The following is a 19,039-nucleotide window of genomic DNA, read 5'->3' as shown; positions in this document are numbered from 1 at the left end:
GTTTATACTTTATCCCCTCCTTCATCAGATCTTGTAGAGACAGCAAGGACAGGGGGCGATCTCTATAGTCTTTCCACGCCTTCCACTACGTCACGGAAAATTAATGGCGATGCTGCCTTGGTTTCGATGAGAATATGCCTAACCCACGAAGTAGGAGGGAGAAACTCATAGGAAGAAGAAGAATAGAGAGAGAGGGTCAATGGAAAGGTCTTGATCAACCCGTGAAGAGAACAAAAAAAAAACGAGAGAATGGAAAGTCCCCATGAGAATTCCAGCAAATCCAACATTGGAAGATATAGAAATTTGAGTTAAAAATGGAATGGGAGTGAAACAAGAGAGAGAGAGTATGGAAACAGAGAAAGAAGAAGAAAGAAGTTAGAAATTGATGGGTCAAAAGGAAAGTCGATAAAGAAGACGTCAACAGGAGATTGATAGATAGTAGGATTAGAGAAAGGAGAACCATCCGCAATCGCTTATTGATAAACAACCATAAGGTGTGAACTATAGAGAGGCAAGGTAAAAGTTTCAAAATTAGGGCGATAACTCTATTTTAAGAAGAGGGAAAGAGATGGATAGAGAGGGTTCGATGGTGGCTGTGAAAGGGTGGACGTGGTGGCAATCAGAACAAGAGAGAAAGAAGAGGGAAGAAACTGAGAATGCGAACGAAGTTGGGTCTGCGCCTTGTGGACTAGTTTGCTATCGAGAAAATAAGACGAGTAAGAATATCTCGAACATATTTTAACTAACTAATAAAGAGACTATCGGGAGTGGTGAAGAGCCACAATGATAGATCAAGAGACAACGATTCTGTTCAGAACACCACTATTGCCAAGAGTGGAGGCCAGCGACGGAGTAGTAGGCGGAGCCAGTGGAGAAGTAGTCGGTGCCATAGTAGGTGGTGAAGTTCCAATGGATGGAGAGGGAGCCACGCCCCTAGAGCAATCAACAAAGATGGTGTTGAAACTGGAAGATTCGCCACAATGGGCGAAGGAGCCGATTTTGGCGAAGAGGCCGACGACGACTTGGTGGGCGTAGAGGCTAGTGCGGCACCCAAAATTCGAAGGTAAATCTTTGTAGAAGGTTGATGGGCTTGTCGAGATTTCATGTATTTCTAATGAGAACGTTGATGAGGATCCTGAGGTTTCTATGAAGAATGAAGGGCCGATTGGGAAGAAAATGAGAGAGGCTACTTAGCTAAGGGCAAACCGATTGCGTTGGAGAAGGTGAGGTTGTATGTACAGAATATGGTTATCGGTGGGCCTGCGAAGGATGAGTTGGAGGCCAAAAGGGTGAAGCCAAAGAGTAATCAATCGGCTCCGCCTGCGACAGCCATGGAGACTGCACCTGCGGCGTCAAAGCTAGCAGTGGTGATGGAGAACAAGATGAGTAGATGATTTAGAAACCATTGACAATAAAGGATCGAGGTTGCCAAACCAAAAGGATACCATGGGAATATTTAAAACCACGAAACTTAAACCGTGGTGAAATTCTCTATTTATAATCATGTATAGAATCAGATAATTACAAAAGATATAGAACTAACAATAAATGGTAAGAGAAATAAATAGATTCAAGATATTGTCTATTATAAAAGGTCAATTATGATATCTTTGATAAGCCGTAATAGAAGCCAATAAATGGATACAAGATATTTGACTTTGATAAATTGTCAAATATGACACCTATTTAAACTTTCTCAATCATAAAGCATATTTTCGTGTAATAAAGGATATATACGGTAAACCATAATTGATGACTAAATATACTTAACGACTATACTTTTGATGAAGAAACCCGTGAGATAATGGTTATAGCCTCGAGATGAACTCAAGTTTTCATCCTTAGAGACCAACTAAACACGGGTATCATCATTGCTAGAGGTAGAAGACGATGATGTGTGAACTAGTCACATCAATTTTGAACTCTGTACACTATTTTGACCGGTTCACCTCTTTTCATGAAAACCATATTGGTTTGAAGGCTATACTCAACTTAAAACACCTTCAAGCAATTTCAAAGAGTTCTAAGTTTGGATGCAACAAATGTTGATAGAAATCGACTAAGACTTGGTATAATAACTTGTAGAATGTATGGAGACTTGAATGAGAATGAAAATGAATAGCTAAACCTAAGATATGCAATATTTACATAGTTTAGCTTGATTGTATGTTTCAGGCTTTCACTACGCTGAATTTGACTCATAATGATTTGTTAATAATGTTAGGACGTTGGCATGATACTTATGGATGCTTTATGATAATTATTTATCCCGTTAGTGTCCTAGAAGCATGATAGGAGGTTAAAAAACTTGATTATGCCCTAATGTATAATTAATCTGATGTTATGTGGCCTACCGTATATACCTAATGAATTAGTGAGCCTTAACTTCTATTTTACCGTTGTTTAATTCTTGAGCACTTGAAGAATGGATTGTTATAGTTGACCTATGAGGTCGCTCCATATAGGTCTTTTTGGAGCAAATCTCAACATTTCATTAAGCTGGAGAAGAGTTAGTTTTGTAATTGGTTGTAATTGGAGTTAAGAGTTGAAGCTTATAAGGTTATCCAAGTTGATAAAACAATAATAACCATTTTCATTTAATAAAAAAAAAAAAAAACTAATTTTTTTAATTATAAAAAATTTCCAAAATAATAATTAATAAAAAAAATAAAAAAATAAATAAAGGGGTGGAAGAGGAAAGACGGTGTGAGGAGAGAGAAAAGGGTCAAAACATTGAGGAGTTCACCGTCGTCCTCCCGTTGCTCTACGAGATCAGACGGTGGCGTAAGGCCATGGAAACATCCATTTCGAACCTCTTTCCCCACTGAAACACTTTTCCACAAATTCCCCACAAGTTCTCTACGTTTCACAGATTGCCCAATTTCTCAATTTCTCAATTCTGACACACACACACACACTATTTTCTCCCGTTTCTCACTAGCGATTGCCTCAAATTCCCAACTCCCAGATCTGTCTTCATTCTATGTCTCACTGATGATTCTGTTGACCACAATTTCACGTTTCATAAACCACAAGCGTCGCATCAGTGTTCTTTAGCTTCTTTCGTTGGGAACCCCCCCCTTTTTTTTTTATAACTCGGGTGACCCTTTTGAGTCCTCCTTCTAATCGCGTGAAATTGAAGGGGGGGATATTTAGTTCGATCGCTTAATGGCGGCTTCGAGGAATGTGGCGGTGAGGGATGAGGAGAAGCTGAAGGAAGATGACTCTCCGACGGCTAAGAAGCCTAAATATGAGAGGTTTCCATTAACCAAGTGGGAGCTAGCTGCAGCTCTTGCTATATTCCTCGTGTGCTTCACTGGCCTTGTGTGTGTGTACTTGACGATGCCTTCTGCAGAATATCAGAGCATTAAGCTCCCTAGGACCCTTTCGGATCTTCGGGTGCTCAAGTAAGTCTGATTCTGTTCTGCCCCTTTTCGTTTGGGTCGTATTATGCCATTTTATTCCCTTCTTTCCCCTTGTTTCCATGTGGGGTTTGTGATTTGATTGTTCATATCTCGTGAATTTCAAGGGGAAATATGGACGGGGTGGAGATATTGTGATTGAAGGAAATTGATTTTGAAACGATTTTGGGATTAAGATTGGAGTTATGAAAGATGAGGATAGATTCTTGCTAATGTAGAATGGATGAGGAACACTTTTTGATTATGCATAAACACTTGAAATTGCAGAATATATTTTGAGTTAGTTCTTCAGCATTAGGCTTGTTAATGCTCCATTTGTTGTCTCCTGATTGATTTCTCTGTTTAATTATACTCACCAGGGATCTGTTTGCAAATTATGCCAAAGATCATCCAGCACAATTCATTCTAGGGTATTGCTCCACTTACGTGTTCATGCAAACATTCATGATTCCTGGAACAATTTTCATGTCATTGCTTGCTGGAGCTCTATTTGGTGTTATCAGGGGCCTTCTGTTAGTTGTGTTTAATGCAACAGCTGGTGCATGCTCTTGCTTTTTTCTGTCTAAGCTGATTGGAAGACCTTTAGTGTATTGGATGTGGCCGGAAAAGTTGAAAATGTTCCAGTCAGAGGTATTTAGTGACTCTAATTTTTATTCGAATTCCATCATACGCGTACGTACTCTCTAATCGCATCTAATGTTGCCTTGAACGCTTGGCTTTGAGTATCCAGATAGCGAAGCATCGAGAAAAGCTGCTCAATTATATGCTTTTTCTAAGGATAACACCAACATTACCAAACCTTTTTATCAACTTGGCTTCACCTATTGTGGACATCCCATTTCATGTTTTCTTCTTGGCAACTTTAATTGGCCTTGTTCCAGCATCCTATATCACAGTCAGGGTACATTTCTATCATTGTTGACGTTGCCATTTGTTTCTCCTCTTGTCTTTCATTCTATCACTAACCAATTTCCGATGTCTTTTATTGTTTGCTGCCCTCCCTGTTCGATAATCATTATCTTCGATCTTTTTGTGTCAGCTGTATTGATAGATTTATAGATTGCTTTCCATGTAAATATTGTTGGAGTACTTGAAAATTGATAGATTTATCTTCGAACTTTTCTTCTTTACGTTGATGTAGTTTTTCCTCTAGAAGCGCCGTATTTGGCTGGAATTTGCCCGACTTTAGTTTTATATTTAGATCATCTAGGTTCTTTATCAACTTCTCGAAATATCTTACATTCGTAGCTGTGTTTGTTTTTGCAAGCATCTAAAACATATGAGACCAGAAAGATAAGTATGAATGTGTTTGAATGATTAGCAAACTGATGACTGATTATGTTATTCTCAGGCTGGACTTGCACTGGGGGATCTGAAATCAGTGAAGGATTTATATGATTTCAAAACTTTGTCTGTTCTTTTCTTTATTGGCTTTATCTCCATTCTACCTACACTTCTAAAGAGGAAGCGAGTATACGAATGAAGGCTATTTTTTGGGCTTCGTCATTTCTGCCCGAGCCATGTGTATGGATGGCTGCTATAACAGGTCTTTGTAGCTTGAATTTTTGTGTCTTCCCATGAATTTTTTTTTTGTGTCAGTATTAGAGCCGATCTGTTTCAGATTTATCTTTAGCGTGATACTGATTATTTTGCGAGTTTAAGATTTATTGCTACTCATGAAATGGCATTTTGTTTATCATATTACCACAATGATCTGAAGGGATGGCCTTGTGGGGATCTTTCTGATGCTACAGAGTTGATGCAGTCAACATATAATTTCACTCATCTTTGTATGCACTTTTTAAAACCATTTGCATTACACGACACTGAGAACGTTGGTTTCGATTGGATTTGGCTTTTGAAATCACATTTTTTCGTATGCTCTCCATGGCTTAGTTCTACATCTTATACACCAACCAACCCCCTCTTGTTTCCTGGTTCTGTACAGATTGCTATTGGTTTGGTTTCAAGTGCTGTGATTGATGATACTAACCATGGCGTGTCGGATGCAGATGTGACAATCAATCAAGCTGTTAACAGATGTGACCATCAATGAAGCTGTTATAGCTCACATTATACAGTCAGTGGATGAATAGGCAGATGTTTGGAGGCTTTGAAATGAAATATTAGGTGAAGATACACTTGTATTCATGTTAGGAGCTCACTGATTATACTCAAAATAGGTTATTTATGTTTATTATTATTTTTGTTGCTCTATTATTATACATTGAAAAAGCATTCAGACTCTAGACAGCTTACAAATTAAAAACTAACTATATTTTGTTTTTTTTTTTTTTTCTCTATAGATTTCCACATTATTATTTATTTGTTTTCTCTTCTGCTTTTAAATTGATTCATACAAATTATTCCTCCCATTATTTGATGGTTTCAAAATGAAGACTTTAAGATTAATGGTAACAATCTTATAGATTAATATACATATGGGATTCAAGATAGTTGATTCAAAAGAAAGATAAACATACCCTTTCGTTAATATTAATAAGCTATAAATTGGTAAATTTCTAGGAGTCCATATTAGCAACAAATTTGTTTGAAAAAATTGTCAGTAGAGTCACCTGAGAATCATTACCAGATTGAAATGACTGAATTGAAACATTTGATTCACAAGAACTTACATACAAGATATAAGGATTAAGATCTTCAAAGCTGCTGATTCAGTTCATCGGAAAAATTGTATCTACGACTCAAGTGTGGATGCGGGATAGCCTTGATATCCACTGATTTCCGTTATCCTAATTCGTGTATTCGGCTGCAGCATTACAGTCAAACACATTCAGAAACTACAAGGAAGAATATCTCTATACTCATGCACATAAAACATTCCTATCATCTGTGAATCAGTTCAGTAAGTTGAAGCTATGGAAGCAGCTGAATGGCAACGGATAGACAGAGAGAGATATGCGGTGGACAAGGCAAACACTAAGAACATACTGCAAAATTGTGTAATACAAGCGTAGAGAGAGGCGCAGACTGAGAAATACCTGACGATGTCCGATGTTCCTTCGGTAGTTTTTCTTTTTCTTGTACTTGAACACGATTACCTTCTTATCTAATCCCTGAATAACAGAACACAAGAGAAACAAAAACAGGAAGGCAATCTAAGAAAAGAAGAAGCTTGTTCTGTTCTTATGAGGGGGTGATCACTGAGCTGATGCATTACCTGCTCCTCGACAACGGCGTGAACAGCAGCGTTTGTCACTATGGGTTTTCCAATGTATGCCTCAGTTTTTGTTCCCACAAGCAAAACCTTGTTCAGAGTTATCTGTTCAATCAGAAATTTAAAAAACCTTTAAGATGAACACAGCATGCACATAAATAGATCTGTTTGTTATCATATAATCAATCTGTTCGTTTTGTTAACAATGATGGAGTTCATTTAGTAACTCAATGTGGAATGGAAGAAGTAAAACCTGAATGTATGTGCATATGTGGTGGCTTTCAACTAAATTTTGGTCCATAGTTACTCTCATTACATTTTTTAAGCTAATTTCTTCGTTTAATCCGTTGAATTGAAAAGCTCTTAAAAGTGGAAGAATGGAGCACTCTCCATAACCACCTACAAAGCGTTACTGCAGAAAGTGAAGAAGACAGAGATGAAACTATTTTCACTATCCCTTCCACAATGGCAAATTTGCTTCCAAATGGTAAGCATGTCTTCATCCAAATCCTCAGTCTATTCCAAACTTTTATAGTAAAGTACATGATCCAAAATCTTATGTTACCTTATTCAATAGAACATACTACTAGGGTCTCAAAACGACACACTGACATCTTTATCTATCCTTCCCAAAATGATAAACTAGGAGAAAAAACCTAAGCTTCTTTGAGATTTTAAGGGCCAGAGAGCTGAAAAAGATTACAAAATGAGCAAAAAAAACTTACAAAGAAGGGTTTATATGTTCTAGAGGAAAAGGATTTAGCCTACGAAGAAGCTCCTATCAAACTGTCCCTGACCCAAGATCAAGCTCTAACTTACCATCTCACACTTTTTCCCCTTGATGTCCAACACAAAGCATCCATTATGTGAAGCAGCAACCCCATTCACGAAATAATAAGCAGCAATCCTTCAAAGCCTCAAGTTCATAAATTACCATCATAATACTAACAATGAAAAGCCAAAAAGGTTCCTCTATGCAGTCAGTAAAGGAATCCAGATCTCAAATCCCTCATGGATAAATCAAATGTTCATAGATGGCTTCTTGCTCAAACTATCTAATTTAAGCACGCTATATATGAGCTTCATATTATATATTACACATGCTGGAAACCAATTTTCACTAACAACTCAAGCTTAGGACCATGAAGGATCAAAATAATGTCAAAATTAAAAAATGGAAACTCCATCACTTTGACAAGAGTAGCACATCAGAATAAGAGATGAAACTTTTACCCAAATAGTATCAAAAGTCTCTCAATCAGTTCCTAAAATTACTTTCCTAAGGGCAGAAGGAACATTAATACATTATCCATAGGGCAGAGAGTAAACAACAATGCAAATCACTGCTTAGTACAATACGTTACCATAAAATTCAAACGCTGCAAGAATACTCTTTAAGTCTCCATAATGCAAGATTCATACTCACAAACTAAGATACTCAGACAATCCAACATAAAACGAGTAAGGTATTAAGGAAGCCCACCTTATCATTGACGTTAGCTCCTTTCAGCCTCTGGGTATGTATATAACGCCCTGGAAAGACTATATATTGGCGGGATCCAATCTATTAAAACAGACACACAAAACAATGACCAATGCTACCGTATAATAAACGTAAATCGCAGCACAAAAATCCCATCTGAAGAGTAACAGTAACAGATTAATCCACCATTTTTCACAAATACAGAACGAAAGGAGGAGCTGAAATCAAAATGCAAGAAAGTAGTTACGTGAAATTAAACACTGACCATAACTACCGCAAAGATTTCCTCGCGCTTGGGGGCCTCTTCCGAGGGGACTTCAACAGTTTGGGAAGCGGCAGGTTCAGACTCGATTACCGCCGCTTCGGACTCGGAGGACTTGAGGAGGAAGGGCAATGCAGGGTGGGAAGAAGTAACCGAAGAAGAGGAGAGTTTGAGGGAAGAAGATGAAGTAGAAAGGGCAAAATTGAAGGAATCATAGTGGGAATTTGAGGGGAAATTTGGAGTTGAAGAAGGAAAATTCTGCTTGGCGGAGAGTCGGCAATGAGAGGCGAAATGTGAGCAGAGGGAAAGAGTGAGAGACGCCATGGGAACAGTCCTTCAAGGTGATTGGGGCTAATTTTGGCCATGGCTCTGCTGGTTTTGAACTTCAGGCCTATCCTCCTATCCATTTCCAGTTTTAAAAGACTATTTTACCCCTATTTTTTTATCCCTCTTAATTTGGTGTGCAAAGCTCATTACCACCCCTGACCCGGGTAACCTATCCCTCTTAATTTGGTACGAAATACTCGATAAACAGTTACTTGTACGCTCTTATCGCATTCAATTTCTGGTTAGCATAGACTTTTCTCTAGGTACTAGAAAGTATGGACCCAATTCTATAGTTATTTGAGCTTCTGAGAATACCTTAAAGTTTCGAGTAATTTTTTTACTTGTCACCAACCCTATCAGGACCTGGAACTTGTTCACCCATTCTAGTGTATTTCATCTTTGGGTGAAATAACTTTTTCGATTCTCATACTTGGTAAATTTCTATAGCCACAGTAGTGAAAAAATTGACAGTATGGCTTCTTCGTCTAAACACGTTTGTATAAAGTTAACTAGCGACTATCCATGAGAATTACCATACAGTCAACGTCTAGAGGAGCAACCCCACGTGCCTCCCAACTACTCAATCTATCTATGTGGTCTCTCGTCCTTTCTAGAGGCAGGTGTAACAACAAAGCCTCAATGATAATTAATTTTTTAATTTTTGTTTAAAGTTGGAACTTTAAGAATTTTATTGAGGGTCTTAAAAAGAACAAAAGATATGTTGTCTAGTAGCTTCATGATACTAATAATGGGTGAACCACATCTAGACCTAGAGTGACTTTTTGATGGTCATGAGAACCGCTTGAAACCTCGAGGCCTTCCAAAGGCTCAGACAGCTGAATAATTAGGCTTGAACTTTATAGAGCTTAGAGAAAAGTTTATTAAGATGGATGGGATAAGAGCCTACAAATAGGTTGCTTAAGGAGTATTTTTATACTCATCTCTTTCTACCTTTATTTTTCAAGTGTTAGTTGATTGTCATCTCTTTCTACAACAAAGACGAAAACGATGAATATGCAAAAGCATCCGCTTGGTACCATGTTACGTATCATCCAAATTTTCGGGATCGTTACATTGAATTGTAAATCGTATGATTTATGTTTTGAGATTTCTTTGAGTGGTACGTTAGAAGTCAAGTCGCTAATATTGGCATTATAGTCATAGATTAAGGGTTCTAGAAACTTGCTTATAATGTAAACTCTGTATGTCGACATGGCCAAACAACAAACGCCTAGTCCCGATCTCATATGCCCTTGTAGAAAGAATGTTTATGTATATATACTGTTCTCATATGCCCTTTAGGATGCTCCTATACTTTGCTTTTCTTCGGTGAAAAGCTTGATAGAGTGGAGAGGTGTTTATAATAGAAGGTAGATAATATGAACCATACATTTGTGATCATTTAGATTTATTGTCAAGATATCTAACTCTTTTTTGAACATTCTAAAAACTTCTAGATAATGGACTCGTACAATTATTGTAGGTCTCATTCTTAAAACAATTGAAACTCAACCTCCGCAAAGAAAGGAACCAAATAAAAACATGCACACTAGAGGGAAATGGAGTGGGGACAGGTGTACATGTCTTATGTCACAAACTAAGTATTTAGAGAGTGGGTTGTGACCCTCACGTTACAACAAAAGAAGTGGTGACCCTCAAATGACTCCCATCCGGCCACGCGAGGGCCTAGACGAGTGTCATGATGTGGTTGAGGAGGACGGTGCATCATCTAACACACCACACAGAGTAAGCGTTGAAGAGAAGTCGAGGCATAAGCAAGATAAAGGCAACAAGTAGACAAGAGTGCCAAAGATAGGTTGGTTGAAGGGGTCGGGTAGGGCCTCGAGCCTTAACCTCGAAAGTAGAGGTTCAATAAGGAATTTGGGCATGTGAAATATGAAAGCTTGCCAAATTTTGTGTTAATCAGACACTCGACGGACACTTCACAACACCGTATGTTTGTTCACCAAAATCATGTCTACACCCGCCACTTTGAAATTGCCATAAAATGTACTATAGGGGGATGCATGGTGTCATATCTCCACCACTCCTGGGTCATGCGGCCTAAGCGAGCTACCCTATGACACATGCGTGTGTCACAATGAGGGCGAGTGTTTCGAGACGAGTGTCTCAAGCGACTTTCTTTGAAATGAGTTTTTCAAGGACGGTACCAAGCGACACGGGTGTGCCTCTATTGCGCCTCAACCCGTGCGTCGGAGGTTGAATTATGCACCCGCTATCCAGTACTATATCTGTAAATGACATGGAATGGGCATGGGAGGGCCAATACCTCAATAAAACCCAAATGAATGGATATTCGAGATGTCCCAATGAGATCAGCGACACATGGGCTCATTCTCGATGGCATGACCGAGTGAGTTGCGATAGCTGACAACACCCTAAAACTTGGAATGACATCAAGACGTATGGGCCATGTCGATTGGGAACCAAGATGACAAATGAGAAGCGATGTCACATTGAAAGACCTTGGCCTCGAGTAGAGGCAAGGTCGAGCTAAATGACTTAGCCTAGTGTAGAGGCAAATTGGTTGTGTCGCAGACGATTGAACATGCACGTACAGGCAGCATATGTGGTCGAACAAACTTAGATTCTGCATAAGCGATGTTGGCAAAATCAAACCTTGCCTAAGGTTCGACTTGATTCCCCTTTAGGCTGATCGTGAGCATGTCAAGATTATACGACCGTGACACAAGTTTGAAAGAGCAAAGATTATAGAGCAACTTAGAAGTATTTTAGAAGTCTTGAGATATCAAAAGAGTTGAAGAATAAAGAAATTAAGACGTGATTTGAGAAGAAGAATGTTAAACATTGCATGAAATGATGTAAAGTATGATATCATTGTTTAATTTCTTCTCTTTGATAATAACAAGTTCCTTCTACAAACATTGTTGAATTCACATGCAATGTCACGAAAATTCAGAGCACTCGCATTCAACAACTTCAACAGTACACAAACCCATATATTTCAAACCAAAAATCAAATCCAAAGGCTCCTCCTACTCATTGAAGCTATGGCATGATAATAACATATTTCTGCACTTAAACACCTACCCAAACTATACAACTTACAAACCCTACGCAGCTTCAACTTCATTCCTCTTCAACTTCCAGCTTCCAGCTTCAAGATTTGTCTTTTATTCCGAACGCATCGGCCAAATTGAAGTTCAAGTTGTTTCTCATCGTTCGACTTCTACCGACACCTCCTCCATCGCCCTTCTTCATCATCGCTGCAAATTCCTCGTAATCTATTCGTCCATCCTGCAAACCACAAGTTTGTAGAGTACAACAGCAAACTCCACATTCAGGTTTACACAAGAACATGTTCATCAAAACAAAAGGACTTACATTATCTTGATCAATTTCTTTGATAATCTCATCCAAATGGACATCGCCCAAGCCGAACTCTTTGCAGGAATGTTGAAGCTCATCAATGGTGATATAACCACTACCATCTTTGTCAAAATAGGAGAAGGCAGCCACTAAATTATCCTCTCTCTCTATCTTATTTAGGTGCAATGTAGCTGCAAGGAATTCCCCATAGTCTATGGTTCCACTGTTGTCTATATCAGCCTGTTCATAGATTAGGCAGCAAGATAAACGCAGGTCATCTACACTACAATTGAAAATTGACCAAAATACATAAAATCGAAACCAGATTGCCTCAAACATGATGTTTTATATTACGAGTTATATACCGCATCCATAAGAGACTTGATATCAGATTCCATGAGTTCAGAGCCCACTTTTTTCAACCCCTCTTTAAGCTCTTCAAATGTTATTGAACCACTGTTATCAGTGTCGATCATTTTAAACAATTCCTTCAACCCACCAATTTCTTCCTCAGACAGTCTTTCTGCTATGACCTGCCAACCACGATGTCGAAAATTTGAGAGAAATACACATTGCCATGAGAAGAATCATGCCCTCCGCTATTCGGCCCTTTAGTTCCCAAGCACATTACTCGTGGTCTTATCACTGAGAAAAGTGATCCAAATTCTCGACCAAAGAAAAAGGAAAAGGATAAAAAAAATGTCATGCGAACATATGCACATCGAAACAAATAATAATAACAACAATAAGAGAATGCAAGCAGGGATATCTTCTTCAGTGATAAACTAAAATATTCCTGGTATAGAATGAACTCGTAAAGAATATTTTCGTTTTATTAGATTATATAGGAAAAACGCTACAAGGGATAAATCTTACACGTAGAGCCATCTTCTTCAGCTTATTCATTGCTGAGAACTGTTTTAGCCGAGACAAAACTGCAGAATCTATAGGCTTGTCGGGTGCAACAGTGTCGTCAACAATCCATGGGTGACCTTGACTCCAAAAAGAACATCAGTCTTGTAAGTTAGAAGCAATTATATAAAGCTTAACGTTGTTACGGAGCGGAAAGAACAATTCTCCTTAAGAAGTGTCTAAAATCACTCACAAAGAACTTCATGGGCTGAGATTCTCTCCTTTGGGTCTCTTGTGAGCATCTTCCTGATTAAATCTTTAGCACCATCTGAAATGCTAGGCCATGGATCAGAGTTGAAATCTAGCCTTCCATATAAAATCTGTCTGAAGATCCCGGAATCAGTTTCTGTTCGAGATACAAAATCGAGGGGAAAAAGCCTTAGAGATAATATAAGATTAAAAAAACCCATAAAAAACCAATTTTGGGTCCAGATTTGTAGTGATATACCTGCCCAGAAAGGTGGAACACCACTCAATAAGATGTAAAGGATAACACCAGCACTCCACACATCAACCTCATGCCCATACTCCTTACGGAGCACTTCTGGAGCAACATAATAGGGGCTTCCAACTACATCACAGAAAGATTGTCCTACAAAGAAAAATACATAAACAGACAAATGAATACATATTCTTATAAGAAAACATACCTTCAACTGAAGAAAGAAGGAGAAGCATATAGCTTGAACAGAACAATCCAAACTTAAAATATCAAAATACCTTTTTTTTTCTATTTTGTATATTAATTAGTATCCGGACCAGTTTGCGAGCACATCGATTAATCTCACAGGACACTTGCATAACGCTACTACATTTAGTTGTCAAGGTAACTCATAGGATACTAATTACTAGGTAGGTGGCGACCGATTGCTTGAACCCATTCCCTCTAAGTCTTTTATTGTTTACATGGCCCTTCTTGACCACTAAGGAAGACCATTTGAAGAATGTTATTGAAAAACGAACTGGAGATGGTCAATTTGAAGAATTTCCAGGGTTAAACTAATTTCAGATCAATATACAAATAAATGGAAGGTTCAGGATCGATAACCTGGGCAGGCAACATCTACATATTTAACACCGAAGTTTCAAAAAACATGCCACTCACAAGTCACAAGGAAGCTAAAAAAATAGGCTAAAACTTGAAGGCTGCTTTAGTTGATATTCATCTCATCTTGGCTACAAGCCTACGCTTCCATAAAGGTACCTAAAGGGCTGGACATAATCAGTATATTCTGCAGAGAGTAACAGCTGAAAGTATATATAAATAATGGGCATGTGGCACATATTCTTGACTCCTTTTCTTTAATGACACAAATGAAGTAAAAAGCGGCAAAGAGAATCAATCAAACACAGTTGAGCTCACAAATATAACAAATAAAACATGAGACCAAAAGAGAAAAGAACACAAACATGATGACAAGGGGAACATGAATAAAATGGAGGAGTTTAAAAACTGAAGAAACTGACTGACCTGGCTGGTAAAAAACAGAGAGCCCAAAGTCCGTGGCCTTGAGCTTAGCATCTTCACCAGGGTTGTCAAACAAAAAGTTCTCAGGCTTGAGATCCCTATGCATAACCCCAAGAGAGTGGCAACTCTCGACCACTCCAACGATGGTCTTAATAAGCTTAGCGGCTTCTCTCTCGCTGTAGTGACCCTTGTGCAAAATCCTGTCAAAAAGCTCCCCACCGGCACAAAGCTCCATCACCAAGTGGACGAACACAGAATCCTCATAAGTGCCCTTGATCTGAACAACATTAGGGTGTTCAGACAAATGGTGCATGATCTGAATCTCTCTCCAAACATCCTCGTAATCCTCTTTGCAGAGGAGCTTGCGTTTAGGGATTGATTTGCAGGCATAAAGGGCCCCTGTGGGTCGATGAGTGCAGAGATAAGTGGTTCCAAATTGGCCCTGCCCGAGTTTCTTGCCGAGAAGGTAATGATCTCTGAGCCTGGGGGTCTGATGCGGCAAAACCGAATAGGTAACCCTTGTGGAGGACGATTGCGATGCTTTGATCGGCCTCTCCATCAAAATGGGTTCTGATGATCGAGGACGGAGGAGTTGGTAGCTAGGGTTGGTGGTGGAATGGGTTATTGAATCCGGGAATTGGGAGAGTAGGAGGGCATTGTTGGTCGTAAGTTGAAGCTAGGAGCATGGAATGTTGGATGAAAGTAGAGGGATTGGAATTGGGGTTTTGATTTTGGTTTTATTTGTTGTTGAAGTGGGTGTGATGGGAGGGGAAGGGAAGTCCATCTACTCCTCTCACCCTATGTGTGGAACAATTGGGATTTAGGATCCCACTTTTCCCCCCCCCCCCCCCNACTTTTCTTTTCTTTTTCTTTAGTTTAATGGACGGGTGTACATTCAACCCGATAACCCCGACCCACCCAACTCGAACTATAAGGGTTGGATTGGGTTCATTTTTCTGAACCCGAAATGAATCGGTTCAGTTTCGGCTTTGTGAGACAAAACCCTCGGGTAGCGAACCGATTTAAGTAAAATATATAAAAGTATTAATGGGTTTGCCAAAGTACCACTTTGGCTGGTCTAGTGTGACCCATGTCCGAGTTCACTTCAGTCTAGTACATATTTTATTTTAGTTTTGGGTTGGGTCAAAAAAATCTCTCAACCCAACTCAACCCAGAACGTGTACACCCCTAGTTTTATGTTTTATTTTTGATACGAGGACTTGTGGGGAAACCCAAAACAAAATTATGAGAACTTATGCCGAAAGTGATAATATCATATCATTATAGAGAGTCGTGTTTATGACTCCAAAAGAAAAAAAAGTCGAGGCTCCTCAAAGGCATGGTAAAAAATGACTAAGACTCCAAAAGATAAGGAGTCGAGGCTTCTCGAAAGCATGGTAAAAAATGACTAGGACTCTAAAAGAAAAGAAGTCGAGTCTTCGTTCTAAAAATTGTCTAAGTTTGCATTAAACTATTATTGGTCTACCAAAATAAATAATTTGAAAATATAAAAAAGTTAAAATAACATGGATGAGAATCGTAATAATAATAATAATAATAATAATAATAATAATAATAATAATAATAATAATAATAATAGTAGTAGTAGTAGTAGTAGGCGCAAGTTGGTCCTTTTTAACGCACGTGAGCGACCAAGCTTCTCCACTATCCTCATCATCTTCCTCTCCTCCGTTCACTTCATGTTCAAGAAGCGATGTAAACTTGTACATCAGTCACACCCACATTCAATCAACTCCGACTCATTAACACCCACTAACCCGTGATCATTTCTTATATTAGCTAACCTGAGACTTCTTCCCAACAATCTTCAACAGTGCTTAATATAACAACGGGATGAGGTTTTTGGTTCCACTGAAGCCTTTATTTTCAAGAAGTAGCTTCACCATTGGTTCATGGCTTGACTTATTTGTGTGGTCCAACCCTACTCAGTTTTTGTTCATTTCTCTTGGGTCTTTGTCATTTCATCTTCCAACGTAATGGGTTACCATCGTTGACTGAAATTCAATAAAACATCTATCAACTATTAACTGAAATTCAATACATTTTGATACTCTATCATAACCTATTTTAACTTCAGTTTTTCCTTGCCAGTTTTACCTGTAACTAAAAAAATATAAGGGTAGTGTGTGACTTAGTATTTTAAAACATAATTAGTAAGTGACCTGTTGTTGGAGTTAGTAATGCAAGCACACACATAACATGGTTGGGAACTATCTTTTAAAACCGTCACATGATTTTGGACTCTTTTCAGTTCTGTGCAAGGTTAGATGTGTGGTAGTTCCCCACGTACGCGCACATGGACCCACCAGGTGGGCTCGTATATGTACCCCTTAGGGCTGCCTTGGTCGGACAAACGCATTACACGTCACTGAAGGTCATATAAAAGGAAAGACCCGCATGATATCATGACAAACATAAATATCGAAAGTATGCGTCCATACGAACATAACATAATGGGAAGTATCTTGATGCACATGACATACATACATGCATGTTAGACGTCTCTCTTCTTCTTGCGGTTTCATATTTTTCTAGCCAGGTTTCCTCCGACTAGCATTTCTTCATTCGTTTCTGCTACCAATGGCGACAGTGACCCTCCTCGTGACCTATTACATCCATTACCACGTTGAGTTTGCCTCGGAAAAGAAGGGAAGAGCATCGTTAACTGAGATCGTCGGTGAGTTCTCTTTCTCTCTCTATCTCTCTCTCGGATGCATCGATGAACTACATAAAGGGCATGCGAATGCATTGTAAGCTTTATTATGTGTACACCTTGCAAAAAGAAAAATTGTAATATTTTATTTGTATTATGTGGTGTGTATGATATATATTGTATGTTGAGTTTGAGTGTACATGTAAAATATGCGCTTAAAAGATAATGAATCTAGTTTTAGTTATATATAATTCTAATGATTCCAACGGGAAGAGGGAGATAAAGTGACCAACAAGGAAGGTTAAAAGCTCCATTCTAGGATCAAGAACATCTTAGGGATGCTCGTGTTTATGGACAGTTATCTTAGGATTACGAAGGTGGAGCGCAAGAAAGGAGGTACCTACGCGACTTAAACATATTTAGTCTTTTATTACGGTTAAACATAGATACCATATTTGATCTTCTATTGATGGTAAATATCTAGATATTTGACTTCCATTACGGTTTTTAAACATATTTAGTCTTTTATTACGGTTAAACATAGATACCATATTTGATCTTTTATTGATGGTAAATATCTAGATATTTGACTTCCATTACGGTTTACCATATGTATCATACTTCACCTTTTATTATAGGGAATATCTTGTATCCATTTATTACTTTTTCCATTTACTTTGTAATTTATTTGATGATTATAAATACAGAATTTCACCATCATATAGGTGTCGTGGGTTTAGCAAATATTTTCATGGTATTATAGTTCCTTTGGTTTATTGACCCCGAACCTTTCTCCTGCATAGCTTTTGAATCCTCTTCTCATCTTCTTCTCCACCATCACTGCTGGCTTTGACACCGTAGGGGCAGTCGTCATGGATGCCGCAAGCAGAGCCGATTGATTACTCTTTGACTCCACCTTTTTGGCCTCCAAATCATCTTTTGCAGGCCCACCCTTCGCCGTACTCTATATATACAACATCATCTTCTCCAACATAATCAGTTTCCCCTTAGCCAACATAGCTTCTACCATTTTCTTCCCAATCGGCCCTTCATCCTTCACAGAAACCCTAACCTCAAGATCCTTATCAGCATTCTCATCGAAAATATACGAAATCTCTACAAGCCTACCGACCTTCTGCAAGATTTACATTCAGAATTCAGACGTCGTACAAGCCTCTTTGCAAACCAAGTCGTCACCGACCTCCTTGTCAAAATTGACTCCTTTGCCTACTGTGGCGACTCTTATGACTTCAACACTGTCTTCATCCCATGCTCTGGGGGGCATGGCACCCTTTCCATCCATTGGAAGTTCACCACCTGCTATGGTGTTGGCTACTTCTCCACCAGCTCCGCCTACTACCCCGTTGCTGACTTCCACTCCTGTCAATGGTGGTGTTGTGAATATAATCGTTGTCTTTGGACCTATCATTGTGGCTCTTCACCCACTCATGATGATCTCTTTATTAGTCAGTTAAAATATGCTCAAGATACTCTTACTCATGCTCATTTGCTCGATAGAAAATTAGTCCACAAGGCGCAGTGTTAAGAATGAGATAGAAAATATAATTGGGAAGGTGTATATTATCATTGATATTGATATCCTTTAAATAGGATACAAGCCGGTACAAATGAGGAAAATATAAAATAATTAAATACTAGAATAAAATAAAATATACTATAAATCTAACCATAAATGGAAGAATATTAAGATATAATATCTAGGATATATTCCATAAATAATATATCTCAACACTCCCCCTCAAGTTGGAGAGTGTATGTTAATCACGTCCAACTTGTCTTTAACTTGTCTTTACGGTAGGTCAATAACACCCAAGTTGTCTTTCACTCTTGTCTTCTCAGTAATGAAAATATCCGTAAAAAAAATAGACCGCCTTTGATTGGTTTGCATTTTTAGACTTTCAAGAAATTATTGAATTTTCAAGAAAGATGCAAGACTCAGAA

The 19,039-nt window shown here is 38.6% G+C and overlaps 3 protein-coding genes across 4 annotated transcripts; 1 reads left to right on the top strand and 2 right to left on the bottom strand.

The window, feature by feature from the left end:
• The first annotated feature begins 2,701 nt into the window (after positions 1-2,701).
• Positions 2,702-5,716, top strand: LOC111785076 (uncharacterized membrane protein At4g09580-like). Of its 2 annotated transcripts, none has more exons than XM_023665552.1 (5): positions 2,702-3,407; positions 3,782-4,052; positions 4,153-4,323; positions 4,774-4,968; positions 5,435-5,716. In XM_023665552.1, exons 1-4 carry the CDS (start codon positions 3,169-3,171, stop codon positions 4,903-4,905), a joined length of 813 nt encoding a protein of 270 aa, XP_023521320.1. In that variant the 5' UTR covers positions 2,702-3,168; the 3' UTR covers positions 4,906-4,968; positions 5,435-5,716. The 2 variants fall into 2 exon arrangements, with proteins under 2 accessions (XP_023521320.1, XP_023521319.1); XM_023665551.1 differs by having other exon boundaries at positions 5,371-5,714.
• Positions 5,717-5,907: 191 nt separating this feature from the next.
• On the bottom strand, positions 5,908-8,714 carry LOC111785072 (50S ribosomal protein L21, chloroplastic-like). Its single transcript, XM_023665548.1, has 5 exons — positions 8,349-8,714; positions 8,084-8,164; positions 6,604-6,705; positions 6,425-6,499; positions 5,908-6,192 (listed from the first exon to the last, which is right to left on the bottom strand). Exons 1-5 carry the CDS (start codon positions 8,667-8,669, stop codon positions 6,121-6,123), a joined length of 651 nt encoding a protein of 216 aa, XP_023521316.1. The 5' UTR covers positions 8,670-8,714; the 3' UTR covers positions 5,908-6,120.
• A 2,797-nt stretch (positions 8,715-11,511) lies between these two features.
• Positions 11,512-15,192, bottom strand: LOC111785074 (calcium-dependent protein kinase 11-like). The gene is made up of 7 exons (XM_023665549.1): positions 14,407-15,192; positions 13,384-13,527; positions 13,129-13,281; positions 12,900-13,015; positions 12,389-12,556; positions 12,039-12,263; positions 11,512-11,951 (listed from the first exon to the last, which is right to left on the bottom strand). The coding sequence occupies exons 1-7, from the start codon at positions 14,960-14,962 to the stop codon at positions 11,814-11,816; spliced, it is 1,500 nt and encodes a 499-aa protein (XP_023521317.1). The 5' UTR covers positions 14,963-15,192; the 3' UTR covers positions 11,512-11,813.
• Positions 15,193-19,039: the final 3,847 nt, after the last annotated feature.

This window comes from Cucurbita pepo, unplaced genomic scaffold (genome assembly GCF_002806865.2).
Source record: "Cucurbita pepo subsp. pepo cultivar mu-cu-16 unplaced genomic scaffold, ASM280686v2 Cp4.1_scaffold000359, whole genome shotgun sequence".
In the NCBI taxonomy this organism is placed as follows: domain Eukaryota; kingdom Viridiplantae; phylum Streptophyta; class Magnoliopsida; order Cucurbitales; family Cucurbitaceae; genus Cucurbita; species Cucurbita pepo.
Note: the sequence above shows the minus strand (reverse complement) of the source record. Positions and strands in the feature narration are given on the sequence as shown.

Bases quoted from the DNA above. Each gene is read 5' to 3' on its own strand.
- LOC111785076 (XM_023665552.1), top strand. From the start codon at position 3,169: ATGGCGGCTTCGAGGAATGTGGCGGTGAGGGATGAGGAGAAGCTGAAG. The intron at 4,053-4,152 runs GTATTTAGTGAC...TTGAGTATCCAG, and splicing joins TGAAAATGTTCCAGTCAGAG to ATAGCGAAGCATCGAGAAAA. The intron at 4,324-4,773 runs GTACATTTCTAT...TGTTATTCTCAG, and splicing joins CATCCTATATCACAGTCAGG to GCTGGACTTGCACTGGGGGA.
- LOC111785072 (XM_023665548.1), bottom strand. From the start codon at position 8,669: ATGGCGTCTCTCACTCTTTCCCTCTGCTCACATTTCGCCTCTCATTGC. The intron at 6,706-8,083 runs GTGGGCTTCCTT...CTGATTGAACAG, and splicing joins GAGCTAACGTCAATGATAAG to ATAACTCTGAACAAGGTTTT. The intron at 6,500-6,603 runs GTAATGCATCAG...TCTGTTATTCAG, and splicing joins ACGCCGTTGTCGAGGAGCAG to GGATTAGATAAGAAGGTAAT.
- LOC111785074 (XM_023665549.1), bottom strand. From the start codon at position 14,962: ATGGAGAGGCCGATCAAAGCATCGCAATCGTCCTCCACAAGGGTTACC. The intron at 12,264-12,388 runs GTATATAACTCG...ATCTATGAACAG, and splicing joins TCAAGTCTCTTATGGATGCG to GCTGATATAGACAACAGTGG. The intron at 11,952-12,038 runs GTAAGTCCTTTT...TGTGGTTTGCAG, and splicing joins AAGAAATTGATCAAGATAAT to GATGGACGAATAGATTACGA.